General features: G+C 36.8%; 2 protein-coding genes across 3 annotated transcripts in view; one reads left to right on the top strand and one right to left on the bottom strand.

The window, feature by feature from the left end:
• Positions 1 to 360: 360 nt before the first annotated feature.
• Positions 361 to 9887, top strand: LOC107695881 (cholinephosphotransferase 1-like). Its single transcript, XM_016495963.1, has 8 exons — positions 361 to 796; positions 4547 to 4694; positions 5027 to 5168; positions 5261 to 5345; positions 7255 to 7386; positions 7568 to 7726; positions 7846 to 7971; positions 8083 to 9887. Exons 1-8 carry the CDS (start codon positions 557 to 559, stop codon positions 8197 to 8199), a joined length of 1149 nt encoding a protein of 382 aa, XP_016351449.1. The 5' UTR covers positions 361 to 556; the 3' UTR covers positions 8200 to 9887.
• Positions 9696 to 27926, bottom strand: part of LOC107695880 (N-acetylglucosamine-1-phosphotransferase subunits alpha/beta-like) — a 22591-nt gene continuing 4360 nt past the window's right edge. The window contains exons 1-18 of one of the 2 annotated variants that reach the window (XM_016495962.1): positions 26946 to 27034; positions 26502 to 26698; positions 26162 to 26226; positions 25113 to 25247; positions 22425 to 22586; positions 22124 to 22303; positions 21758 to 21928; positions 20972 to 21095; positions 20628 to 20834; positions 18994 to 20036; positions 18003 to 18202; positions 17624 to 17843; positions 16861 to 16974; positions 16588 to 16673; positions 16392 to 16490; positions 16142 to 16309; positions 12600 to 12690; positions 9696 to 10773 (exon numbers count right to left, since the gene is read on the bottom strand). In XM_016495962.1, the coding sequence (XP_016351448.1) occupies positions 10702 to 10773; positions 12600 to 12690; positions 16142 to 16309; positions 16392 to 16490; positions 16588 to 16673; positions 16861 to 16974; positions 17624 to 17843; positions 18003 to 18202; positions 18994 to 20036; positions 20628 to 20834; positions 20972 to 21095; positions 21758 to 21928; positions 22124 to 22303; positions 22425 to 22586; positions 25113 to 25247; positions 26162 to 26226; positions 26502 to 26670 (3306 nt within the window). In that variant the 5' untranslated portion in view covers positions 26671 to 26698; positions 26946 to 27034 and the 3' untranslated portion in view covers positions 9696 to 10701. Of the gene's footprint in view, positions 10774 to 12599; positions 12691 to 16141; positions 16310 to 16391; positions 16491 to 16587; positions 16674 to 16860; positions 16975 to 17623; positions 17844 to 18002; positions 18203 to 18993; positions 20037 to 20627; positions 20835 to 20971; positions 21096 to 21757; positions 21929 to 22123; positions 22304 to 22424; positions 22587 to 25112; positions 25248 to 26161; positions 26227 to 26501; positions 26699 to 26945; positions 27035 to 27926 lie in introns of those variants that run through there. The other variant, XM_016495961.1, reaches the window with a different exon arrangement.

The following is a 27926-nucleotide window of genomic DNA, read 5'->3' as shown; positions in this document are numbered from 1 at the left end:
CAAAAACGATTTTTTTTAATAGCTTTAGTTTTTGTTAACAATATCTAGACTTCCAGTCATGTAAATCAGAACGTCAACATCTGGGGCCAGTTGCATGAACATTGTCACTATGTTAAGACTGTGTCTTAAGAACACATTTCACCAACTAGCAATTGACAAGGGGTAATCAGTCTAACCATTCATATTCAAATCAGACCAATCTATCTTTTTGTAACTGAATTAAAAAAGTTATGACCGGTCTTGAAGAAAAAAAAATAGGTGACTACTTTTTTAAGACTAGTCTTAAGGCAGTACATGCAACCGGCCCCAGGAAGCCTGGTGGTCAGACGCGGTACAGCACTCGTTCAAATTTCCCGGTTGCGTCCTCTTCCGGACCAGTTTCCTGCGCCTCTCCGTTTATCTGCTCTCAACTATTAGGAACGGAGGAGACCGTCGGTTCCGCTCATCAAAAATTACTCTCCACACGTAACCACTGCATGCTAATGCCTTCTTCTAAGTGGACACCTGGGAATTTGGACCAAAACATTGCATTGCCCCTGCCGAAAGAGCGATCATAATGCCTCAGTGCGCTTGTCCGGAGTCGCTGTCAGCTGTCCAGCTCAAGCGCCTGGAGGAACACAAATACAGCGCGGCCGGTCGCTCTCTCTTCGAGCCGCCCTGCCAGATATACTGGAACTGGCTGGTCCAGCAGATCCCGACGTGGGTCGCGCCGAACACGCTGACCATCACTGGACTCCTTATTAACATATTAACGACGGTCATTCTCGTGTATTACAGTCCCACCGCCACGGAGGAGGTGAGTTCAGACGCGAGTGGAACTTTGAGTGACGGTGTGACGTGTTTCGTTCTATTTAAATGCCCTGCCACGTCAGTTTTAAAAACAAACAATCACATTTCGAACCTCGTTGCTTCCGGTGGTGCTGAACAAAGGCTGTAAATACACTCAAGTAACGTTTCGTGGCTTCATATTTGTGCATTTCTGGTCACTGTTTATTGTAGCACATTGGTTTATTGATTCACGTTACGACATGTATTATGACGCACTGTAAGCAGCTGCTTTATCATTTATTGATTGTGCAGACTATGCAGATTACTATTTGTTATTTTAGCTGTTGACCCACTGTATTTGATTCCAGGCAGCACTGTGATCCCATGTCTCAGTGTGTGTGTGTCATATTTCCAGAATCACAGTCTATAGTCCACTGACAAAGTCTAGATTCCTCTGTTTATTGCTATGCAGTTCTGGAGATTGCTGCTAAATGCACAACTTTAACCCACCTGTTGCCAGGCTGGAACACAGATAAAGAGGGCTTTGAGTGAACTTTAACCCAGAGACGCTTGAATTGGTCAAGCAGCCATAGTAATAATACAGTTATTACAAAATAATATTATAAAGTTATTATAATTAAGCAATATTTGCATGAAGAGTGCGGCTGTATTGAATAACAGCACAAGGCCATAGGTAATCACAACTGTGCTGATATTCACTACTACAGTATGGCTATGGGTGCTTTTATCACCTTTAAAAAGGTTAAGAATCAAATTAGAGGATTTTTCCTAAGGCTAAAATGTAGTCGTGTAATTATAATTTTATTGTAAACATTAAGCTTTGCCATCACTGGAATAAGTTAAATTTTTTAAATATATTAAAGGGATAAAAAAATGAAGGTCCCAGGTGTATATGACTTCCATGCTTTATAATGGCAGTGAACACGGGTCGAGATTTTGAAGCGTCATCCTCTGGAACGCTAATCTCTTGTGAATGAGCGTACGACAGTTAGTGGAAGCTACATTACAGTTTATCAAGTTGGTATTCAATATGGGTATTTTTCTTACCCAAACGCATCACTTCGCTTCAGAAGGCGTTTATCAGCCCCAAAAGTACTTTTATAATGGATGTATGCACTTTTATGGGCTTCAAAATCTTGACCCCCATTCACTGCCATTATAAAGCTTGGAAGAGTCAGGACATTTTGACGCTGGACCACAAAACCAGTCATGAGGGTCAATTTTTTGAAATTGAGATTTATACATAGTCCGAAAGCTGAATAAATAAGCTTTCCATTGATGTATGGTTTGTTAGGACAATACTTGGTCGAGATACTACTATTTGAAAATCTGGAATCTGAGGGTGCAAAAAAAAAAAATCTAAATATTGAGAAAATGGCCTTTATAGTTGTCCAAATTAAGTTCTTAGCAAGTTCTTAAGTTTTGATATATTTATGGTAGGAAATTTACAAAATATCTACATGGAACATGATCTTTACTTAAAGGTGCACCAAGCGATTTTTGCCAAACAATGTTGATATTTGAAAGCACCAAAACAAACACGCCCATACTCCACCAGGACCTCGCCCCTATTTTGATATCTCCGCCCCACATGTACGTACACAACCCTGGCAACGATGATCACGGAAACAAGCGAAGATGACACACAAGCATATTCAAACAAAAGCCAGCACAGATAAGTTGTGTGAAACAATGCAAAATCAATGTTACTCACCAATCACAAAGAAACAACGCAACCTCGGCCTCCGATTCCAGGCCTTCCAGCTCCTTGAGTTCTCTCCACCGCTGGAAAGCTGCTCCGATATTTACGTGGGTCCTACCTCTTGTCTGATCATAACCCTTTTTTAAATGTTTTGTTCCTCTGATATTTTCCTTTTTTTTTATCGACGTCCGATTCCAGGCCTTCCCGCTCCTTGAGTTCTCTCCACCGCTGGAAAGCTGCTCCGATATTTACGTGGGTCCTACCTCTTGTCTGATCATAACCCTTTTTTAAATGTTTTGTTCCTCTGATATTTTCCTTTTTTTTTATCTTCCAGTTCTCTATCATTAGTCGATCTGCTAATATCCGTCCTGTACACTCAAATTGAGCGCTCTCTTCTCTATACAAGACACGTCCCCTTACTGCTGATTGGCTGCAAGTGTGTTTTGGGACATGGTCCGACACTGCGGTCAGACTTCTGTTTAGGCCCACATTCTGTCTGACAACTAATTATAGCGCATCATCGTCAGTAACTAACAGTACAATGCAAATGATAACTTGTTATCTAGCATCAATATTTATATAATATAAATTATACTGTACGTCATTAATCATGAAATGTAACTGCATAGGCCTGATATTAAATTGTGTGTTCTCTTCTCCTAACAAAAAACCTGCTACATTTAGGAAGCACATTCACAGTAGCAGACTTAACAGGGACATTATTTGATACATTAAAGGCCTTTTGTAGTTTTTTAATGAAAAAAATACTGAAGCGCTAACTCAATCACACAGGGGGTTTATTCTGTTTTGTGAATGTGCAGTGAAACCAGATGGCCTGCATGTAGTCTCTTTGGGAAATCGACCTACTAGGCCACATGGACCTTTGCCCATAGCAAACTATCACACACACACACACACACACACACACACACACACACACACTATTAAATTGTGTGTTCTCTTCTCCTAACAAAAAACCTGCTACATTTAGGAAGCACATTCACAGTAGCAGACTTAACAGGGACATTATTTGATACATTAAAGGCCTTTTGTAGTTTTTTAATGAAAAAAATACTGAAGCGCTAACTCAATCACACAGGGGGTTTATTCTGTTTTGTGAATGTGCAGTGAAACCAGATGGCCTGCATGTAGTCTCTTTGGGAAATCGACCTACTAGGCCACATGGACCTTTGCCCATAGCAAACTATCACACACACACACACACACACACACACACACAAGCTGCCCTTGATATAACAATTTATACATTGCCTTCACATTTTACTTTATCCACAATTACAAATGTCCTATTGGTTATTCAGGGTCATATTTGAACACTTATTACATCTGTTACTCTATTACACTTCTGTTAATATACCAACAGTTATATTTCCAGTTTAATTTCAAAGTCTTAAAGGTGTGAAATTAATAAGTGAAAATTAGTCCTAGATAGGCAAAAAACTGAGCATTAAAACAAAGGACGCAACAATCTAGGGCAGGCAATTACACCAGACTCCTCTAAGGAATTAAATCATTTCACATTTGTAGCTACTGTGCATTTTCCTTCCTTTCACATTATTTGATTATTCTCACTCTGCTTAGTTACCTTTGAATAATATGTATGGCTGAAGTGCTTCTTTCCAAAATGGCCTCTCTAAAGCAAACGAAATTATGGCAAAATAGCAGTGATAACCATATCTATTAAAGGAAAGGAGATAAAAGAGCTCCTTTGTGTCCATATTTGTGAACCTTGATAAGTTTTCCTTTCGGTCTCGCACAAAAAAAATACAAGCCATCCATATCTACAGTTAGAGGTCAAAGTTTTAGTCTAAGGTTTTGTTTTCTCTCTTGGCACAAAAGACCTTGCTTGAGTGGTTGAATGAAAGAAACTGCAAACAAATCTCAAGAAAGAGCATTTCATATGATTTTGAAAAATGATAATGCCTCATTGACTTTGAGCCCAGTCAAACAAGAAGAACCAGGTCTTATTGAGTTAGTCTTGATCAATGTCAATGTACTGGCCTTTATGTTTTCTTTCAAATCTACTCTTTCCAGGCTCCAGGTTGGGCCTTCTTTCTCAGCGCCTTAGGTCTCTTCATCTACCAATCACTGGACGCCATTGATGGGAAGCAGGCCAGACGGACCAATAGCAGCTCAGCTCTTGGTGAGCTCTTTGACCATGGCTGTGACGCCATTTCTACAGGTATAACCAGCTAGACAACCTTTCGCCATTTGGTTGGGAGTAATATTTAATAGTGTTTTCGTTAAGCATCATTAATGTTAACACGTACAGTTAGTGATCGTAATAAACGTCTTTTGTTATGGCCTAGTAAACAACCACCTAGCAACACCCCACCATTCAAAATCTGTTAAAAAAAATCTAGTTTTTATATATTTACAATAATCATATTTAAGTTTTTTTTTATTGGACACTGGCTAATATTTTTATTGATTAGCAGTTAAGCCGTTTGTTGTTTATTAACATCTGTACATATAGTATGTATTAACAACACTCTAATTGGCTTGCTCTCTTAGTGTTTGTTGCCGTGGGAACGTGTATATCCTGTGGGATCGGCGCTTACCCTAACTGGACATTTTTTTGTGGCTTCGTGGGCATGTTCATGTTTTTCTGCGCGCACTGGCAGACATACGTGTCCGGGACACTCCGCTTCGGATTGTGAGTGCATTTACGGCTTATTCGATTGAATTTACTGAACCTGTCTGTGTGATGTTTTTTAACTGTATTGTATTTTCGAATGTTTTCTGCAGGGTTGACGTGACAGAAGTCCAGATTGCTATTATAATCATGTATTTGATGACAGCATTTGGAGGAGTGAGTCTTTGGGAGACTAGGGTATGTCATTCACCTTCTTTAGCATCACACTAAGCCTCTGAAGTTTCTTTCTCGTTCACAACGTTTATAAATTCACTCCCATTATAATCACTGAAGCGGTCTACACTGGAAGAGTCCATTGTGGCCAATCACAAAGTGCTTTCAAATGATGGACATGGTGTCTGTTTTTGACTTGATGCAGAGATATGATTTTAATTACAAGTATCATATTGTGTGAACTAGGGCTGCACGATAAATCGCATGTTTTCACCGTTGTTCACTGACGAGCTGCGCAAAATATGATTGTGGTTTTGCGCAGCTCGTCAGTGAACAACGGCTCTGTGTAGTTCATGCTGCTCGATGTGAAAGCATGCACGTGATGGAGATTTACCGCTGATTACAGAACCGGCTTTACTGATAAGATGCGCATTAAATATCGCATGCGATTTATCGTGCAGCCTTAGTGTGAACTGACTGCTATTTTATTTGATATATATTTAAATAACTTATGACTGTTATATCAAAGTCAGCTTGTGATGTTGCTGGCCTACTAATTAAAAATCACTCAATTAAAAATTTTGCTTTAAACCATGTGCACGCTAGGGCTGTCAATACAATCTTCAATACATATTGTAATTCTTTTTCCTCATGATTTCACATCTTTTTATTAAACAAATACGATCAGAATATTATTTACTTGCATAATAATTATGCATGCAGTATATATATTAATAGAATAAGAATAATAAAATAATATTAATATAGCATATATTAAAGTAAAGAGAAATATCACATCTTATATTAGTAGTTTTTATTTGTTTATTCATAATGATAAGAAGGATACATTTCAGTGGAGATATCACATATTATTATTTTATATGTTTATTCACAATACTAACATAATATTAATAATAATACACTTGGGTAAATATTTCACGTCTTTTTATTAATAGTTATTCAAAATAAAAACATTATAATATTAAATATAATAATAATAACAACTAACATTAATATATATTTAAGTAAATATAAATATAATCTTTTATTAGTATTTTTTATTTACATGTTCATTCATAATAATAATGATAATAATACATTTAAGTGAAGATATCACTTTTATTAATATTTTTGTTTATTTACTGTAATGTGGTGTTTGGGTTTTGTCTTGTTCATGCTTTCATGTCTTTTATTTTGTAATTGTTTTATGCTGTTAGTGTCATGCTTCTCTTGCCCTCTTGTCTCGGATTATTGTTTGGATGTTTGGATCACACTGTAAATAAACTGCACTTGGGTTCTTCACTACGCTCGCCTTCAGTGGATTGATCGTTACATTTATATGTTTATACACAATACTATCATAATAACAATAACAACAACAATAATAATAATAATACATTTGAAATATAACATAACTCAAGCTATAAATATAACATCTTTTTATTAATAGTTTTGGGGTTTTGCATGTTTATTCACAATAAAAACATTCTAATGTTAAATATAATATAAATATAATAACCTCAGTTGCGGTGTGACATGCAGTCGAACTACAGACTTTGTATATTTTTATTAAAAAAAAGAAAGCTTTCAAATCCTCCAAAACTGTGAATCATGTCAGAGCCCCATTTCTGAGTGTGTTCTTTAAGTAGACCTTCTGTCTTTTGCTCTCTGCCTCCTCTCTGAGGACAAACAGACTGTGAAAAGGTAAATATAGGTAAAAACTGCTACTATGGCTACCAGTCACCCATAGACGTGCCAAAAAAAAAAAAAGGCAGATGTCAACACGCACATGAATCTATTCTAACCTCTCCTCATTTTATAAAGCATGCTCAGAGCTTCAGCCCTGCCCCTTCCCAGCTCCCCTGCTCACATGAGACACAAAATAACAGCTACTCTCATATTAAAGACACGGATTTCTCATTCTTTCACCCAGGTCCCTGTTCTTGGTGTGGATTTGCAAACCTTTCCAATCCTCGGCATTATTGGTGGCTTTCTGTATTCAACCTATAACTACTTCTACGTCATCCTGAACGGTGGCGTGGGCAAAAACGGCTCAACCGTTGCAGTAAGTGCTTTCCAGCAGTGAGGTCTTCAAAGTAGTTGTTTTTGTTCCTCAAAAGCATTGAGTCCTATTGCAGTCACGTTTTTGGCACACTTCTGCTTATGATAGCTCAGTTACCAGATTTAATGTAAGGCAAAGTTAAAAAAAGTGACCTCTTTAGGGTGATTGCACATGTCTTCCTCAGGACACCAGTGTATTGTCTCCTGGTCTACACATCGGCCTCATCCTCTCTCTGGCCTTCATCATCTTTAAAAAGTCCTCTAGTCAGGTTTTCGAGCACCATCCTTGCCTTTACGTCCTTACATTTGGCATAGTGATCGCCAAGATCTCGAATAAGCTGGTGGTGAGTGCTGCTGATGCCTATATAAGAAGTCAAAATTGTTATTTGGCCCTTGCAATCATGAGCTTCATCATTTACATAAACAGTTATCCAAAATGCATCAGGTGTGCTTTCTTCTACAGGTGGCCCACATGACCAAGAGTGAGCTTCATCTTCCTGACACAGCCTTCATTGGTCCTGGACTCCTCTTTTTGAATCAGTATTTCAACAGCTACATTGATGAACACATCGTGCTTTGGATCGCCATGGTGAGCCACAACCATTAGTGGGTCAAACCACCGCGTTTTCAAATGCACCATATAGCAAAATGTTTACGGAGTCAAAACTAAAGTCTGTCTCTGCTCCAACCCCATGTTTAGGTGTTGTCCCTGGTGGATCTGCTGCGTTACTGCACAGGTCTGTGCCTGCAAATCGCCGCCCACCTGCGAATCCGGGTTTTCAGTATCACCCCACAGGGCCACGCACATAGAGACTGACAATTTGCCCGGCGGGAGGAGGAAGCGGTATCTAAGGATGAAGGCATTGTCCCACTTCTCAAACTAGAGCAAGAGAGCCCCACCAACCAAAACCGCAACGGCCTTGACAGTGTGACCATCACAGACTAACAGAACTGAATGTTTTGCCAGGTTTGACCAGACCAGCTCGTATCGTTTTCTAACCACACTACTGTACACTAGAATATATCACTGGATGAAAAGAAAGAGTTTAGACAATGTACAAAATGTGGCCTTGGGGGCCAGAGGGCGGCCCTTGCCTTGAAATGGTTCATTCTGTGCAGGAACACATTAGAAATACTTGTTATTATTTTTTCAAAGGATAAAGAAGGAAAATTGGTGGGAAATCAAACGTTGAATTTGAATCGGCCAAAAACGTTTGCATAGAATCATTTCCTCAATTTGGTGAAAGATAGAGATGAGCAAAAGAATCAAAAAAATAACGGAGGGAACATGTTTGTTTCACAACAGTATTTATCACAGTAGATATGTACTTTGTTTTTTTGGGGTTGATCATGTTTGTCAATTTTTAACAAAAAAGGGAAGCTACAACTGCAGTTTGGGCATCCAAGTCCATTTTCTACATCGTAATATCTATTTCATTTAGGCCCATTTTTATATGTCTGATCTTGATACATACAACAAAAGCAAGTATTACAAACATATTTCTCGGCCTGATATAGTCGCCAAACTGCCAAAAATAGTTTACACCACAGAACCTTTTATACCGTTCAGAATTTTTAATGTTGATAAAAAAGCAGCTATTTGTAGATCATGTGACACTTTATAGAAGAGAATAAGCTCCAGAAAAGAAAACTGCCCAAACAGCCATTGTAGCTTTACGTAAACCTTTTGTGATTGTCCAGTGATTACAGTGTATTTATTTTAATAATCTGACTCAATTTAGCGTGAAATTAAGTCAAGCCTGTTTAAAACAAAAATAATAATTGAAAGAACTTAATTGTCAAGGACTGTGTGCTAAAAACAGACTCATCTCTCCACCCCCTCCCTAGTCACCCAATCCCAGTTTGCTCAGACTTCCTGGTTGTATGTTTCACTTCCTAGAGCTTCAACTGAGCACAAACAGAGTTATTGGGCATTGCCTTTAGCTCTGTTTTGAGGGATTTTGGGGGGTGTTGATCTGTGCCTGTTTTATGATGCACTCTCTGCCTGCTTAGAATCATCTCCTCCCAAAGGGCTAATAAAAACGATACATTTTGTTTGATTTGAATAGAGCACCATCTAACGTCCATTTCTTACGTGTTTTGGGGTCTTCTTTTCATACTATATTAGCTACATTTCCTCCTTCTGGAAGCAAGAATCAATGACACATAACAGCAAACAGGAGCAGCTACATTTGCTTGACCAATAAATATTAACCCAGTCAATGACATTTCAAAACAACAAGGCATATCAATGCAGTCATGAAAGATTTTTAATTAACATATTTGGCTGTTTCATTACACTTCGGCATTCAGATTATGTTCTTATTTCATTATCAAATTAGGCACCTGGTTGAATTTACAATTGACACAAAAGTGGTAAATTGTCAGTGTAATTTAAAGACCTAAAAGAAGTGTATTTTGACAGAATTTTAGCAACATACATTTCCAAAATAAAACAAAGATATGCTTGTACATTACAATTATGTCTTTTCTAACATAATAAATAAAAGTAAACAGGGAAATTCATCCCAGAACAGCATTATGCAAAGGTTTGGGGTCAGTAGTTGCAACGTTTGAGCAAGCCAAAAAACGATTCCCTTTAAAAGACAAGTGAAGGTGAGGAGTTAATTAATACACACCAGGGCCACAGGCGGTGGCATCTGAATTTCAGACAAAGTCAGTATTTAATGTCCCACTAAGAGACAATCACGTGAAGGACTTCAAGCAAAAACGACATGCAGTTAAAAATAGAAAGAGAAGGAAATGGCTCATTTTTATGATCCTTGCCCAAATTTACAAGTATCAGGATTGCTATTCGGTTTTAAATATGCTCCTGGAGATGTTGTGCCACTTTGGAATAAACAAGAGTGACAGATTAAGACAAATGCAAAAAGCCAAACGCAAGGCCAAGAGTTCCAGCCGCGCATTAGAATCCACTACTTTCATTCATGTGGAAAAGAAAGGCACTGCAAGGACAACAACAACCCTTACCCTTGACATTCCCTTATAAATTAAAATTCTAATTAATACAATTTAAACATGTAAGGTAATATGGCAACACACTCAATTTGGGCCATTGAGTTCAGTTCACATTCAATACGCAACCTGGAGTGTGATCGCAGGCTGAGAGAAAGTCACTTGCCTCGAGGGCCGCAGTGTGTCTCACTAATGCCCCTTTGTGGAGGAGGCCTGCACTTCGAAGTTTCTTCATCAACTTCACCCAGTCACCTCTAAATGGGCAATTTTATCTGACGGCATTAACAGAAGTACAGCTGTGGTACTTCATATTCACACAACAACCTCTGAGAGAGGAATAACCTCACACCCGCTCGGGGGTCGCATCCTTGCTGACCCTGCGTCTGAGGAAAAGCCACCGTTTCAATATGATCAGCTGAGGGACAGACAGAAAAGGAAGAGGAAGGAGTGTCAACCAAACCTGTTATGAATGCTGCTGGGCAACTTGTGACAGACACGTGATACACATACAGTATAAAAAACAAGATCAACATATGATCAAAACAGGGAAGGACGAAGAAAGAAAGACTAAAGGTCCTTGCACACGGAGTTCGAAATTTTCGTATGCGTTTTTCCGTTTTTTTTTTCGTATTCGTCATCCTTTCCTATCAAAATGCTTGATACGGATGCGAAAACGCAGAAAATCGAACCTGGTCCGAATTTTTTTATGACGGACGAAAGTTTCGGAGGCAGTGTGTAAACGTGATTGACACAACGTGAGGTCGTATTTATTTTTCAACGTGTGAAAATTTCGGACTAAAAATTCGGACTCAGTGTGCAGAGACCTTAATTCTAGAATTAAACAGTATGCAGTTTAGATTCACAGAGTAACTATGTGATTCTAATTAATCTTCATAAATTCACTACATTTTTTTTTTCTTTTGATAATTGATTCAGAAAAGTTTGACAAAGAAACATGCATCAGTGAATTGATTTTTTCCCCCACCCCTTATGGAGAAGTGCTATTTAAAAATAAAAATCAATCAACTATTATTTTATTCATTTAAAAAAAGTACTTTTCAACTTTATAAATGTTTAAAAAAAATATATCCATATTTACAAATGTTTAATTGTTTAAAAAATTAAACATGTATTTTAATTCATTAATAAGAATGTAGCTAAAATGTTTGAAAATACAGTTAACTGAATAGAAAAAAAAATTGTGAATAGAAATTCAAACTGACATATTAATATCCATTTAAATCATGTTTAAAATTATAGTTAAATGCAACGATACAATAGCACATTAATAAATCATTGACCAAATCATTTATAAATTGGATTAAAGTTGAAGTGGCTGGTGAACTTAAAACTTCTATTTTTCTTAGCCCAATTTAAAAATGATGGAAAAATCAATGTGTAAAATGTTCATAAAAATGATATATAAATGTTGCTTTTTTCCTCAATTTATGTATCATTACATTGAACCGTTTTTAAACATTAATTAGATAGTTTTGAATATGTCTATTTATTTTTTTTAATTCAATCAGATTGATTAGTGATAATAAATATATAATTATATAATGAATATAAACCATTTATAATATATAACAAAAATAATTTTTTATTAATACATTAATGATTGGTTTCATTGCATTTTAAGTGGCCATTCAGAACCCCTAACTAATAACAATACATAAAAAAAAGAGAAAAATGAGTGCTACATACAAGCAGGAATTCCATTAAGAGAAACAGGATGTGGCTAAACGAGTTAATGGGGAGGCTGTAAATCTGTTCTGAAGATTGTAATTAAGCCAGTTAATGTGCTAGTCAACATGACATGCCTCTACATGCATGTACGGCAGCAGAGGAAGCACCCGCTGATAATGTTTCATCTCCATATTTGTACTTCTGGTGAGTGTTCACATTACTGTTCTGTCACTAAGGACAGATGAAGACACACTGGTCTTTTAAAAGGTCACCGTGACCATTAACCTCTCCAAAAGACAGAAACCTGACCCCACAATTAATAGTGTGACTATTTGCTGCAAGCTGCCTGGTTGATCAATCATCAGGATGATATTTTTGCCTTTACCATTTCCTTAAAAGAACACAGAGGGTTGCTGGGTAAAAGTTGATATATTAATTGCTAAAGGTAATGAGACTAGCCAGACTCCACTGGACTCTGTGTTTGTGTGAGACAAAGTTAAATGAAGAACCAGAGATAGTGGACAATGAACATGTAAGCTGAACCGAACTGACCTGCTCAGCAAAGAACGATATGACAGTGAAGACGACTAACGTCACCAGCACACAGTGGGTCCAGAACTTCAGCTTGTCCCTGTATATTCGCCTGTGAAACAGAAGATTAACTCTGGTTAGCCTGTTACATGGTAGATGCTATAACTACACAATCTGGATCCAACAAGCATCATTATACACTGATAACACTGTAGCTAAAATATGTATTTCATCAGAGTACACAACAATTTTTGAATGGTTGTCATTTTGTTTTCCTGCTGCTCCGAAGTGAACAGAAAAGTTTTGAATAGATCTCCAGGTATAGAATTCATTGCTGTGAAACTCCAAAAGTGAAGGAAGTTGCAAAGTCTTTTAGAAATACAAGAGTCAATGTATAATATATAATATAATGTATACAAAAAATTATACACTACTGTGCAAAAGTTTGGGGGCAAAGGCTTTATTTTTAAGTCTTTTATGCTCACCAAGGCTGCGTTTATTTGTTAAAAATGACAGTAAAACCATTAATATTGTGAGAAACATTTTAAGAAACATTTCTTATTATCATCAATGTTGAAAACAATTGTGTCACTTAATATTTTTTTGTAAAACTACTGTTAGTTGCTTAAACTTTTTTTTTAAGAAATCTTTTGTAATCTTTTTATGATCAATTTTATGCAGTACTGCTGAATAAAAGTATTAATATAAAATAATATTAAATAAGAAATATATTTTAGATATAAAACAAACACTATTTCAGAAAATTTTAACTAATGACAAAGTCAACTATTAAATAAAAAGTAGCACCTTTAATAGTGTACAGACCTCAATCATTGTTCAAAAATATAATTTTCTTATAATAATGATAATAATATATTAATATGTTTTCCAAGGTAAATCTATTTTATTTAAATTCTAAAATCTATTTTGAAGGTAAAACTTTTGTAAATAAATTTTAATTAATAAATATCACTATCAAATGATCTGATTTCATATTAAATTTTCTAGTACTTAAATACATTTACTGACCTTGCCAGGCAGCTCTGCAGTGATACATTATATGACTCAAGTTATTAAATATTACTAAACAATTCTGTTAAAAAGGAAAATATAAATAAATAAATAAATAAATAGATAGATGAATAGATCATTAAAAACATGCCCGCATTGTAACAGTGAGCTCATTCACTGCTGTCAGCATACAAGGGCAGGAATGGTGATGCTGTCTTAACTCTTGCCAGATTCAAAACCGTATATTTATCAAGACTGTGACTGACAGTTCACAGTGACTCAAGTTCTGATGTCACGCAGCAGGCCGTCGGAGGTGAGAGGGTGACCATTTTTGTGGTCACCCTCAATCAAAGACATCATCATCTGTGAGGAGCACAGTCCGTTACCCTTTTGTCACCGGCGTGTTTGTGTCTGACAGAGCCAATCTGCGCATACACAGCTTTTAAAATCAGCCTATGGGGCTGCTCGAGCCTGGCAGTGCCCAAAAATAACACCCTGGCCCTCAGGTCACACGCCTCTGATGGGGCTTTATGGGGCATCTGGGTGTAACAGAGAGCCGCTCTGGCTGGTTGAGCATGAATGGCAAATGCACTTGTCATAATTTCCAGCCTGTAACCCTCCAAAGGAGCGACAGATACATAAACCCTTCTTCAACCACCTCCCCATTCCCAGAATTCCAGACTGTGTCGACAGCTATCACCCAACTTCACACAGCGATGACAGGAAGGAACGTTTACCAGTATTCACAAGAGTAAAGCAACAGAAACAGGCTATAAATCACACACAACTTCACACAGCTAAATGTAAACAGACTTGTGAAACTCATTACAACAAAACCAAATATATCTCTACACCAATAAACCATTATATTCAGGGACTAATGATCTGAAAAGTTTTGGAGACATGTTATAAATCTCATCAGGTGTAAACACTGCTGTTTGAAAGCTTAACGTTTACTCAAAATGATGGATGAATCAATCAGTGATTCAATTCGCTCGCCCTCATGTTGTTCCAAACCCATATGGCTTTCTTCCATGAAACACAAAAGGAGATATTTTGAACAATGTGCCGGCTGCTTTTTCATGCAATAAGTTAGACTTAAAAAGGCTTAAAGACTGAAAATTTAGTTTGTTCTTTACACAAAGCTATTACATGACATCTGAATTATAGTGCGTAAATCATATGGACTCCTTTTATGGCATTTTTGCATCCTCATTGAGGCTTCATAAGCTTGTTGTGTGCATTTTGTGTACATATGTGTGCAATTTTAAACATTTAAATCAATTTAATTTAATCAATACATTTTTGAGGCTTGAAAGTTCTAGTACCCATTAACTGTACAATAAAATACTGTTTTTGAAGAATGTTAGTTTTATTTATACACTATTATAGTATTATTTATTACTCTGAAATAGTTTTTATTTGTAGATTTTCAGTTTCCGCTTTATTTTAAAGGGATAGTTCACCCAAAAATGAGAATTCTCTCATTAATTACTCACCCTCATGTCGTTCCAAACCCGTAAGACCTCCGTTCATCTTCGGAACACAAATTAAGATATTTTTGATGGAATCTGACAGCTCTCTGTCCCTCCCATAGACCGCAAGGATCCTAACACGATCAAGGCTCAGAAACGTAGCAAGGCGATCGTTAAAATAATCCATGTTACATCAGGGGTTCAACCGTAATTTTACGAAACTACGAGAATACTTTTTGTGCACAAAGAAAACAAAAATAACGACTTTATTCAACAATTTGTCTCCTCCTCGTCACCCTATAGCGTCACCCTATAGCTAAATTATATAAAATATATATTTTTGGAGAGTATCATATACGCAAACAACGTAAACAGCGTATCCGCGTACAGTGCTGCTGACACAGAACAGCATACGTCGTTTACGTATGTGATACTCTCCAAAATGGCGCTATAGGGTGACGCCGAGCAGACAAATTGTTGAATAAAGACGTTATTTTTGTTTTCTTTGTGCACAAAAAGTACTTTTACAAAATTACATTTCCGATTTTCATTGAGTTTAAGTTCTTCAACTAAGATTTATTTTATTTCAGTTTTATTTCAATTAATGAACATGTTTTTAATAACAATAACAACATTGCTTAAAGCATATCCTTTTTTGTTTCACTGGAAGTCATGCAGGTTTGGAACAACATGAGGGAGATTTAATGATGATTCTTTGGCTGCAGTTCAGTTTTTAAGTCAGTGTTTTATGTGGACAGATATTTTTTTTCTTTACACTACCGTCAAGCATAATAAACTTCTTTATTTAGGTTTAATGGCTGCTATGCCTTTATTCAAACACTTTTGTTCTTTATTTTTCATGTCGATTCGGTCCATTACAGTTTCATATTCAACTATTAAAGCTCTTTCTGTTGAGCATTTCACTAAACTACCACCAGACTTGGTCTGTCCTGATCTGTTCTGTTCATGTTTCAGATTCAGTAATGTACATTTGACTTGTCTTTGTTAAATGCTTAGGTAAGTTTCTGTCTTCTACACAAACATGCAATGAATGATTGTTTGTGACTAAATTCTTACCACTCCTGCAGCTCTGTCACGTGGAGGAAACGGTTTCTGTATTCCCTGGGCAGCTCAAACTGAGAGGGCAACGGGAACATTGACTCATAGAAGTCCCTCAGTACAGCTTTGACTGTGTTGGCGTCCTTATGGCTGTGGTCAATATTGTCATTCAGGCAGATAAACTTCCTGTAGGCCAAAAAAGGGGCTTAAAGTAAGATTAGGCTTCCCAAAGTGCGCAAAAAACAGGAACGAAAGCCCCTGAACGAACCTAGGGTTCTTCCTGATGTCATCGAGCTGCCCCACCACATGGGAGACGTTGGTCCGTATCATCTTAAAGGCGATCTCTTCCTCGCCCATGATTTCAAATCTGAAAAGAACAAGAGCCTGCATAACTAACCTGGTCCCGTAAGAGATGCTGAAGAGCTCCAGCTGAAGTGTTTGTGGGAAGGTAATGAAAATCTTACTTGTATTTATTCTGGTCCTTGAAGGTTTTGTGGATCCTCTCTGTGATGGGTTTGCAGTGGATTACTAAACCTTTTGTGACGGGCGGCTGCAGGAACATCAAAACAGGGATTTTATTAACAGTACCATCAAATAAGCTGATAATACAAGACTCTGCCAACCATGACAATTTTATAGCATACAGCCTAACAAGGTGTTGATCACTTAGATGTTTTGTGAGATTTTATAGTATTCTAATATTTGACTTGTATGCTTGTGTATACAGTGGCTCTCACCATGCTGGGGTCGTAATAGGCCTCCTGGGTGGGGCTGACAGTATGGAGTTGCGTGAGGTTGGATGGAAGAGCCTTTGAGCAGTTTATAAGCATCTGCTCCAGACTGGTCAAATCCTGTTTAGAGTCAAATAAACAGACGTGCCTTTCCTCAACACATGGGTAAGACAGACAATCATGTGGTGACAAAAAAAGAGCTATACATGCCTTGTGTTCACTTCACAAAACCCCTTCCTGAAGTTCTGTTTTGTATATATTTGTACATATTTTCCTGCTTTATTGTTAAGTGTTAAGTTAAGTGTTAGTTTTTTTTTTATATATTTCATATAAATTTAATGATATAAATTTATTGAATCACAATTAACTTTAAATTGATTTAAATAACATTTTAAAAGGAAATAAATTAGACAAATTTAATAATAAATTAGACTACATTAAATTAAAATATATTTGACTGTATTTCAAATTAAACTAAAACACGCATTAAATTCAAACAAATTAGACTATATATTACATTAAACAACTACATTTGAAATAAAAATATATGAACTATATCAAATTAAATGTAACTACATTTTAAATTAAATTATACTGAATTTCAAATTTAAATAAATGTAACTATATTTAAATAAAATAGACAACATTTAAAATTAAATTTAAAAAATAATTAGACTATATTAAAACACTACATTTTAAATTAAATATTTTTTTCTAATGTAAAAATCATGTCATTTTCTCCATGCTGTGGCAGAAGAGTGGTGTGTACCTGAAGGCTTAAGGGGAGTTCATGGACACGCGTGGCCAACGTGCGAATCTCACGATCAGAGAGCACGCCAGAGTGGTCTGTGTCAATTTCATCAAACACTTCAGATATATTGAGCTGCTGCACCGCACTCATCAAGAAGTAGAAATAAGAAAATGCAAACTGCATGTCCTCTGAGTGACGCACACAGTGGGACGAGGTCTTATCAAACTCCTGAGGGAAGCTGAAGGAGCAAAATATCAAGACAAAAAAGGATATATTCATTTACTTTCATACTCAAGGAACTTTTGAAGACATCTGAATTTCGGTAGCCAAAATTTTGTATCCATAGACTAACATTAAATTGATACATAAGTCTGTGTGTATGTGTTGGGACTCTTACGTGTCCTGTAGTTCCTGCATGATGAGTCTGTCAATCATGTGAGGCATGTGGGCGGGCACTTTGCGGGAAGTGAAGCCGAACTGAGCATTCAAGAGTCTGTTGACATAGCGGAGTGAATCAGCAAAAGTGTCCCGCAACCTGCGTCCAGTGGCCGACCCGTCAGTTGCATACTGCAGTTCACTCTGTAGACGCTCCTCTTCCTGTGATGCACAAAAAAAGACACATACAAAGATACACATACACTGATCAGGAGAGATTGCAATACTCAGTGTGGCTGCAAGAAGTCCTGCTTTTCAGTTACAAGAACCAATTGGCTTTTGGTTTACTCTAGAACAGTGGTTCTCAAATAGGAGGCCAAAACCCACAAGGGGCCACAGAAAACTTCCAATGGCATTGCAGGATGATATTAATAATTAATTATAATAATAAAAATATGTATTTATTATTTATTTGTCTTATCTATTTATATAACAAAAAATAATATATAATTACCTATCTATCTATCTACTAATATTAACATTTATATTAATAATATTTATATTTAATATAAATATTAACTTTATAAATATAAATATTAACTTTAACATAATTAAAATGGAAAACAACAAAATTAGATTAAACTATTTTTCTCTTCAATATCTAGTTTTAAGAATAATACATTTTATTAATGTATAATATTAAGTTTAACTGACTTAAAATGTATTTTTCCTCTAAATAAGTTGTTTTGCTTTTTTTAAAGAACATACGGATCTTGCCACTTCTAAATTTTTTTTTTATTTTTTTTTTTTTATCTCTATCAACATTCCCAGTTTTAAATTAAACAGCATTAATGTTTTGGTTAAAATATTACATTAAAGGTGGTAAATTACTTAATTTTTTTTTTAACATCTCAAAGACGTCTTACATCTTTTAGACTTTTATACCCACTGTATGTGTGTATATGTATGGGAGGCCTTCAGTTAAAAAAAAAAGTTGTAGAACCATGTCTCACCTCCAGCAGATCCTGAAAGAACTTCCTCTTCTCCCATGGAAGGAAACCCCGGTCCAAGCTGGAGGTGTAATACTGGAGTTTACGACCCACTGGCCGCCCGCGGAGGTGGGCTTCATTTTCTGAATCTCTCTCTTTAGACAAGTTCCCCATCAGGGTGCTGAGAAGCTTAGATGCGAGGGGTTTCTCTATGCCAAACAATCTTGATTGAGCCTTCGGTGTAACACCATCAATCTGAACTGGGACAAGAGACAGAGCAACACCTGGTTCCAATTCAGAGTGTTTGTTTCTTTCCTCATCTTCATTTGCTTGTTTCACCCTCACTGCTCTTTCATCCTGATGTTGACTGATTACAGGAGGCTTCTGGTCTTCATTCGAGTGTTTTGCTTGTATGTCCTGGTCTTGTTTTTCAGAGTCTTTATTGTTTAGTAAAAGCTTAGCTTTGTCTTTGTACGGCCCCAGCAGCACTGCTTTGGTCAAATTAAAGCCTTTAATAGTAATGTCACCTAATATTAGCTTCTCGTTCAGCTTCTGTAACTCAAGCTTCACTTCCTCAGGCAAAAGAGATTCATTTAACGCAGGCACCTGTACAATCTCTACACCGCCATGGGCTTTCTCTCTAACTCTTGGGCCTTGTTTTTCTTTGGGAACCTTTTCAAACATGACCACTGGTTCTGGGGTCACCACGGTCAGTTTGGGCTCCTCGTCTTTCTCCTGCACCGGATCGGATACGTTTGATTTGGGGAGCTCTCTGGTATCCACTGCTACAGAGAAAGTCATGGTGAAGTCGTGGTTATTGGCACTCTGAAAGGTGATGTTGTAGTGGATCTGAGTGGCATTGTGTCCAGGCAGCAGCAGCAGGTGGATGGTCTTCCATTTGTTGGCGACAGAAGTGTGACGGAGCGCTGGGTTATCAGCGACCTGTGCCTCGGACACGCGGTTAGCCAGGCCTGAGAAGCTAAAATACGGTTGGAGCTCTCCCTGAGGCAGGGTGTAAAGCGTTTGGTTCCTCCGAAGGACGACACAGTGCAATTGGTTGAAGTTATCTTATAAATGCACAAACAAACAGAAAATGAGTCCAATCAATTCCTACTAGACTTAAGAAACACTCAAGTGGTTGTCAACCAGGGGTCCAGGAAACATTGAGTTCAACATTAAAGGCTCGCAAAAGAAGTCTGCCACATATCCAGAACAGTTCAAAAATACACAGTGAACCTGTCCAATGCTATTAATTTTAATGAAAAAGATATGTAGGGTCATATGTCCAGCCTTGTACAAAGTGTGTAAACACCGCATCTGTCTTTTATTCTTTTAATTTAGTTAAATTTGTTCTGATCAGGGGTGTGGCTTTGATTTTGACATTGGTGGGAACAAAACAGCCCATTAAATTTGTTTGACAGCAATTTCATGTCAACTAAAGTGGGGAGTCTTCTTAATGACACTGCACATCACTTTTTTAATAATAAAAAATGAATTGGACCAATGTTTATTCTGAAAGTTACTAAATTCTACACCTTTGATAGTTCTGTTCATATTATATATATATATATATATATATATATATATATGGGCCTGTTGTGTTAGAGAGTGGAGGGACTTTAGGTCAAAACTGTTGAGAACAACTGGTCAAAACTCACCTTGTCCGCAGTCACCGACATCGAACCCACATGCAAGAACGTTGCACGCCTGGTCACAGAATTTATCAGCCAACCAAGAGTTAGCACAGCCTTGGTTACAGAAGGACACGCCCCCCAATCCTCCGAGACCACCGCCGAACTGCCAAGGCTGCCCACCTCCAATCACAGCACCGCCCACTCCTCCAAAACGACTGCTGCCTGCAGTGCCTGCAAGGACAAATCAAGAAATTATGAAACAGATATAAAGATGGGATCAGAAACATGCAATTGGTTCAATTAAACCTGAGGGTGAGTGAATAATGACAGTATTTTAATTCTGGGGTGAAATGACGGTGTCAAAGTACCTTGACAGTCTCCTCCATCCCAATCACATGCAGAGTTGTTGCAGGCCTTGTCACAGTAGCCGTCTTTGATCCAGGAGCCTGGACAGCCCTCAGCACAGTTTGGTACAGGCCAGGTGAGATACACCTGTGAACAGAGAAAACATCTCAGGTGATTATCAAGGCCAAATGAGTTGTAATGGAAAGATTATTCGTTTAATAATATAAATCACTTCCCTTCAAAAGTTTTTACATTTTTAAAACTCTCTTTTGCTCACCAATACTACAAAACCAAAACTGGTCTCTACTTTAATAATATTTTAAAATATAATTTATTCCTGTGATGCAAAGCTGAATTTTCAGCAGCATTAGTCCAGTCTTTAGAATCACATATCCCTTCTGAAATCATTCTAATAAGATAATTTGCTTCTCAAGAAACATTTCTAATTATTATTAATGTTGAAAACAGTTGTGCTGCTTTTTGTGAAATCCATGATACATTTGTTTCAGGATTTTCCCTTTTATGAATAAAAAGTTCAAAAGAACATGTATTATATTTTTCTTTAACAATGTAAAGGGTCTTTACTGCCACTTTTGATCAATTCAATGCATTTCTTTTGAATAACAGTAATCATTTCTTTACAACAACCCAAATATTTTGAACAGTAGAGTATGCATTCATAGATCTTTTGTATGTATGCAAAATTTCCCTTTTAAATGTACATTTTACTTCAGATGTGCATAAACTGTTAGACATGCTGTTCAAATAAACAGTCTTTCTTACGGAGACAGATAGGCAGTCTTTCTGACCTTTTGACCTTTAGAGTGGCTGTAGAAGTCATCAGGCCACACATCCTTGCCAAACATGACATCATCATTGAGGTAGATGAACTTTTGAGAGAGTCCTGGGATTCGGTGAATGTGAGTCTCTATGGCAGGAGAACTGAATGTAGGCAGGTGGGTCTGGTTCTGAAAAATGTCCTGAGAGACAAACACAAAACGACAACAACAAGACACACAAGACTTTGTCAATTACTGTAGGTTTTACATAAATACACCCAATATTAGTAATAGAATGCATTAAAGCACATGCTAATAAACAAGGACGTCCCTTTTGGAGATCGTTTAGAAATTTAAGCAGTCTTTACTGGTCATCCAAGGGTTTGCAAAGCTCACCTGGTGAGTAACCACTGAAACACGTGGGTTATCTAGGTTTAGCCAAGACGGTATCTGTCCATTGGTTATGATAAAGATGTGCCGCACCCATGGTGCGTGTTTTTCAATAGAACGTAGTGAATAACGCAGCTCCTCATTGTCTTCAAAGCGACTGGCAGAAACATCCTCATCCTGTTTAGACTGAAAAAGAGGAAGACTGCTTATTATGAAGTTATCTATTCATATTTTTTTTAGTTAAGTGAACGCTTCTCGAGCACACATTGGCTTAAATTTTTGTGTGAAATTACAGTAAAATGTGCACCTGTGAGATGGCGCTAAGGTCCCAGAACAGGTATGCCGGACTGACTGTGAGCTCTTTTCCTTCCAACGTCAGGTTCTTCTTGGCCTGCTGGGTGAGGTCAGTAAAATCCTGCACTGTGTTTAGGTGGAGAAGAGCAATACTGGCCTCCGAGTACAGCTGCAACTGAGATAAATACATATACAAACAGTCACTCAGCAGCACAGACTATTTAAGCAAATAAGCAAAGCTGCTTATTTGCTTTTTTACTTTTTAATTGCCGTTTATAACAGCTCCACAATCTGTGCCCTTTTCAAATCATTCCCATGCCACTGCTAAATCTACAGTAATAATACACACACACGTAGTAAACTGCATAGAACTACTTTTACTCTTTTGGATGATGTTAATTTTCCCATCATTTCTAACTTCCTCTATCAGAAGGTTCTAGAGACACACCACAGCCATGTGACTGCCAGCATGCAGCCAAACTCCTGCGATGATGAGTTTGCGATCAGGTTTCCCTCAAAACAAGTTTTATCACTTGTCACAATGCTGTTTACAAGCAGAGGGTCTTCATTGTTACCGTTCCCATTCCTCCAGTTAATGCCAAAAGACTGCAGAGAGTCAAAATAGTTATCTATCAATAGCATTTACACAGAAAATGTGTTTCCAGGAACACCATCACTGCTTTGCCTGAAAGAAAAGGCCTTCTTCAGAAGTGTACTGACACTGCCATCATCACATTAAGAAAAAACAACCTGCAGAACCCAAATAGTTAAGGGGGGAGTGTTTGTGTTTATAGATGCATATTTTATGTACAATATAGACAACAGGCTAAATCAATGGTTAAAGCTTAATTAGTTAATGATGTAATTAGTTAATATTTTACTACGACAAACTATTCTGAACCAAAAACCTAAAACAAACATTTCTGCGTATTTATAACCAAGACATTATTTATGAATAGATTTTCCAATTGAGGACATCCCCAAAGGGACAATTTGCTAGATTTAGCTTACTTCTGGTGACAAATTTGTCCCCAACCTATAACTAAGTAGATTCCCCACACACACTTCACTGGCAGTATTTCTTGTGTAACAGTGTGTGCATTGGACAGAGGTCAAGGGAGAGCTTTCATCAACATTGCAAACAGGCTAACACACACTATAAATACAAGTCATCTCTCAACACTCAACTTCTCACTCACTCTCTCTCTCTCTTTCTTTATCTGTTCCTCAGCTTCATCCTTTGCTATATTACCTTATGTGACCCACATTTGGATTAAAGACACATACAATACTAAAAGGAAAAAACCCTACAGAAGACTCCCCATCGTTCAGATTGGAATACAATAATGAGCAGAACAAGATATGAAAGGAAAGTTGTGGAGCTGTGGAAATTTCTGTTAGATGGAGAGAATAGGACAAAAAAAAGTTTAAGATAAGAGTTACAGAGGGTATGCAAGTGAAAAAGCAAACAAATACAAGAACAAAAGAAAGCAGCATGAATGAAAGCAAGAATGAACAAGAATGAAATCAAGCAAAAACTGAATAAGCCAAGTAAGAACACACACACACACAAAAAAAAATCAAGAATCAACAAATGGAACAAACAAAAGCAAAAACAAACCTTTGCAAGCTAAATTAAAAAAAAAAAAAAAAAATCAAAGAACAAACTAAAACAAGCAAAGCTGAACAAAAGCAAACTAAAGTGAATGAAAACAAACTAATTAAAAAGTCAGACAAGAAAAAACTAAACTAAGCAAAGCAAAGACAAACATAAGAAACAAACAAAAGCAAGAACAACCTTTTGGAAGCAAAAATAAATTAAAGAAAGCATAGACTAAAACAAGCAAAGTTGAACAAAAGCAAGAACGAATGAAAGCAAACAAAAGTGGTTGAAATCAAGCAAAATCAAACAAAAGAAACAAACAAAAGCAAGAACAACGATATGCAATCAAGAATAAATGAAAGTACCCTAACCAACAATGAACACAAGAACAAACAACAGCATATACAAACAAAATCAAGGAAGAACAAAAACAAGCACAGGCAAACAAAAGCAATCAAGAAGGTAAGAGTGAAAGAAACAAATTAAAGCAAAGAGAAAAGAAACAAACTAAAGAAAATATAAACAAGAGAAAGAACAAACAAAAGCAAGCAAGTACAAAGCAAAGAAATGAAACAAGCAAACAAATAAAATATTTTAAGATATACAGAGCTCTGTGGGGAAACAGGAGAGGCAGAGATAGAAGGTCATCTAAACCCTGAAGCCTTTTCCGAGCGCAGGCTGGCGCCAGGCCATTTCAAACAGTTGTTGTACTGTTAACACCCCATCAGTCCGCTCAAGTGTCACTGTAATACCCTGAGCTCTTATCACATGACCGCAGACAGCAGGACGGAGCCCAAACATTGCCCTAACCATGAGATAAACACTGAGATCCACAACACACAAAACACTGATTATTATTTTATAGATCAATGGATGGGCAACGGTTATGCAGCTCGACAGCAAGTAATAGTTCAATAAGACAAATATAGTAACTTCATTGGGGTTGTTGATGGATTAAGATTAAGGCCTTAACATTTCTCTGCAAGACTCAAACTGGAAATACGCAGACAGCTGTGTCTTTCTAATGGATCTTGTGTGCCACCTTGTGGTCATTCCGAACACTGCATTCTACTGATTGTCTTATTTGAGAGGTTTTACCTGTTTGATTTTACTGGTCACCACAGCTGGTAGTTTGACCCTGAGCTGCTCAGTTTCCTTCAGTGACGCTGGGAACCCGCTCAAGTAGGCCAGAGTTTGCATGCGGACCAGCCCCGGAGCCTCCTTATCAGTCGTCTGTCACAGAAACACACGTTTAGACTCCATGAGTTTCACAAGTATTTGTTTAAAACAAAAAAAACTTTGCATTTCACACACATATGATGTAATCCATTATAATAACATGTGAGTGTCAAATAAGGGTCACCTACAAAATTTACAGTGATGTGGGTTGCCAGGAACAGGCTCAGGAATGCTAATAAAACATTAATCAAAAGGAAATTGTAAAAAAAAAAAAAAAAGTTCCTCTTGTTGGTTAAAGCATAACCGTAGACATCATACATCAGACATCACAACAACAACAAAAAGTTCCCTTTTCTGTGAATGACTTTGATTCGTAAAAGCAGCGTGGGATTTTGGTTTTGTACTGTGTTTTACTTAAATTTAGGTGTGGGATATTCCTGCTCATGTTCCCACTTTTTAGAAGGTGACACAAGAAACAAAATGGCAATCCATTGTTTTCACATCCGTTTTGCGATTTTTGATTTGATTATCAAAATCAGTGTACTTTTAGTATTATTTATATACTTTTGTAGTATTTATTAATATTTTGAATTAGCTTTTATTTGTATATTTTCATTTTAGTTTTAATTTTAATATTTTGTTAAATGATTTTGTCATTTTTATTAGTTTTTTTCTTAGCTATTAGCTTTAAATTAAATTTTTATTTCAGTTTTAGTTTTAGTAATTTTAGTACTTCAACCTACTTCATTTCAGTTAGCTGCCAATGCAACATTTCTAATGTTTTTTTTTTTTTTAAAGTTTTCTAAGTTTCTGTGATGTCATATATCCACATTTTGGTGAAGCTGGAATTTAAAATGTCCGAGTGATGTTCTGTTCCAAGAAGCAAGCTGGAATTTCTAACGCTCAGAGTGACATGGAAAGCAGAATTAGTCAATAAGAAGTGTTAGTACAGCAGTTATTTTTCTCACCAGATAACCTCTGCTGATGGAGTGTGTCAATGCATCCTTCAAAGCATCTGTATGGGCTTTTTCAGCTGCAACAGGACATAAAACTAATGTTAGACTAACACTGAATCAGTTTTGTCCCTGTTAGTGGACAATAAATGTTGAAGTATATAAATGTTGAATGTATGTAATTCTTAAGAGATTGCTTATATGTATAATATATTTACCAATTATACATTTATATTATATAAATAATTATATTTTTATTCCCCACTTCCGTTTAGTGTGAGACAGCATGTGAGTCTACTCTATACAGTATGTAGAGTCATACTCTATAAAGGTGAGAAGTAGGTCATAATTGTACCTTCACTGTGGGAGTGGAAGAGAAGAACAGACACGCTTGAGGAGGGGTGGAGAGGTTTGGACACCTGTAAGATTTGTTTTGCAGTGGAGAATGCTACTGAAAGTGTTGGCAGCTCCTTCAATGTGATGTTGGCAGGAAGGGATGGATCCAGCACCAGCACAGGACCCATGATGCAGTGAGACAGCAGACATTCTGGCCTATCACAGGGCACACAGACTGAATTAAAGCTTTGATCTAGAGCAGGGGTTTTCAAACTTTTTGGAGCCAGGGACCCCTTACAGGGGAGAGGATTTTCCAAGGACCCCCTCATAATTATAACAGTGTTTAAGGCTAAAGTTTAATGTGGGTAGGAGGAATGAACATAATATTAATGTTTTATTGGTGCAAATGGTCCCCATTGTACACGTACTTTTTAATACTACAGCATAATATAATTAAATTTACCATATTTTCCGGAAAGTTGCACCAGGTCAGGGGGCAAAAAAACAAAACAAAACATAAGTCGCATCAGTGTGTAAGTCGCATTTTACTATTACTTTAAGAAATAATTTAAATACTGAATAGGTCTAAATAAAACGAATGTCAGGGGGAAAAAACATTATAAACACTAACATGAATTTTACTTCCCCTCACTCCAAATCATTTAAATTTTGTGACATTCATAACAGAACAAAAATAAATGAATATATATGTTAAAATGTAAAAAAATGAATTATAGTGCCGATCATTACAAACAACATTTATTTTAAATGCCATAGGCGCCGATACCGTGGGTGCTCATGAAAAACACAAGATAGTCTTCGTTATTTTAACCAGTAAGAGATGGATTGCAGCTTTTACAACTTTATTCTCGTATTTATAGTTCAGTTTGAGGCAGTTTTTGCCATTATTTTAATGGCATTATTGTAATACGAAAGGGCGCCAGCACGAATCTCTCGGCTTACAGCGGGCTTGCTCTCCATTATAGATATAGTGATCGTGGCTTTGCGCTCCCTCAGATATTACGTGCAACTCAAACTTTGTCCTGGGTACGCGCAAAGTGCTTTTTGTAAACAGGTATTTATTAAATAATTGTATTTAGTGAAGCACAACCCTCATAGAAAGAATGTGTGTATTATTTGGTTGGTAAGTGCATGCATTTCACTTCGCAAGATAAATTTTGTGTAGTGAATTCATCAAACGGAGTATAACCTACTCTAGAAAAAACCAACACCCAGTAGCCTATAATGAATTATTGAGTAATGAGAATGTTTAAATATGCTAAGCATTTGTTGCGTATGTGTATGATAACTTAGCCCGGTTATCATTTACTGGTGTAAACAGCGGTGAAAATGCGTTTTATAAAAAACATAATAATAATATATATTTTTTTTAATTTAAAAAAATTTGTGCTGGGCGGTATACCGGTTCATACCGAATACCGGT

Source organism: Sinocyclocheilus anshuiensis, unplaced genomic scaffold (genome assembly GCF_001515605.1).
Source record: "Sinocyclocheilus anshuiensis isolate Anshui unplaced genomic scaffold, SAMN03320099.WGS_v1.1 scaffold538, whole genome shotgun sequence".
NCBI lineage: Eukaryota > Metazoa > Chordata > Actinopteri > Cypriniformes > Cyprinidae > Sinocyclocheilus > Sinocyclocheilus anshuiensis.
The sequence above is the reverse complement of the archived record's forward strand: the minus strand, read 5'-3'. Positions and strand labels throughout refer to the sequence as shown.

Excerpts from the sequence above, each read along its gene's own strand:
- LOC107695881 (XM_016495963.1), top strand. The coding sequence starts at position 557 with ATGCCTCAGTGCGCTTGTCCGGAGTCGCTGTCAGCTGTCCAGCTCAAG. Across the intron at positions 4,695-5,026 it reads CTGTGACGCCATTTCTACAG|TGTTTGTTGCCGTGGGAACG; the intron begins GTATAACCAGCT and ends TTGCTCTCTTAG. Across the intron at positions 7,387-7,567 it reads AAAACGGCTCAACCGTTGCA|GACACCAGTGTATTGTCTCC; the intron begins GTAAGTGCTTTC and ends TGTCTTCCTCAG.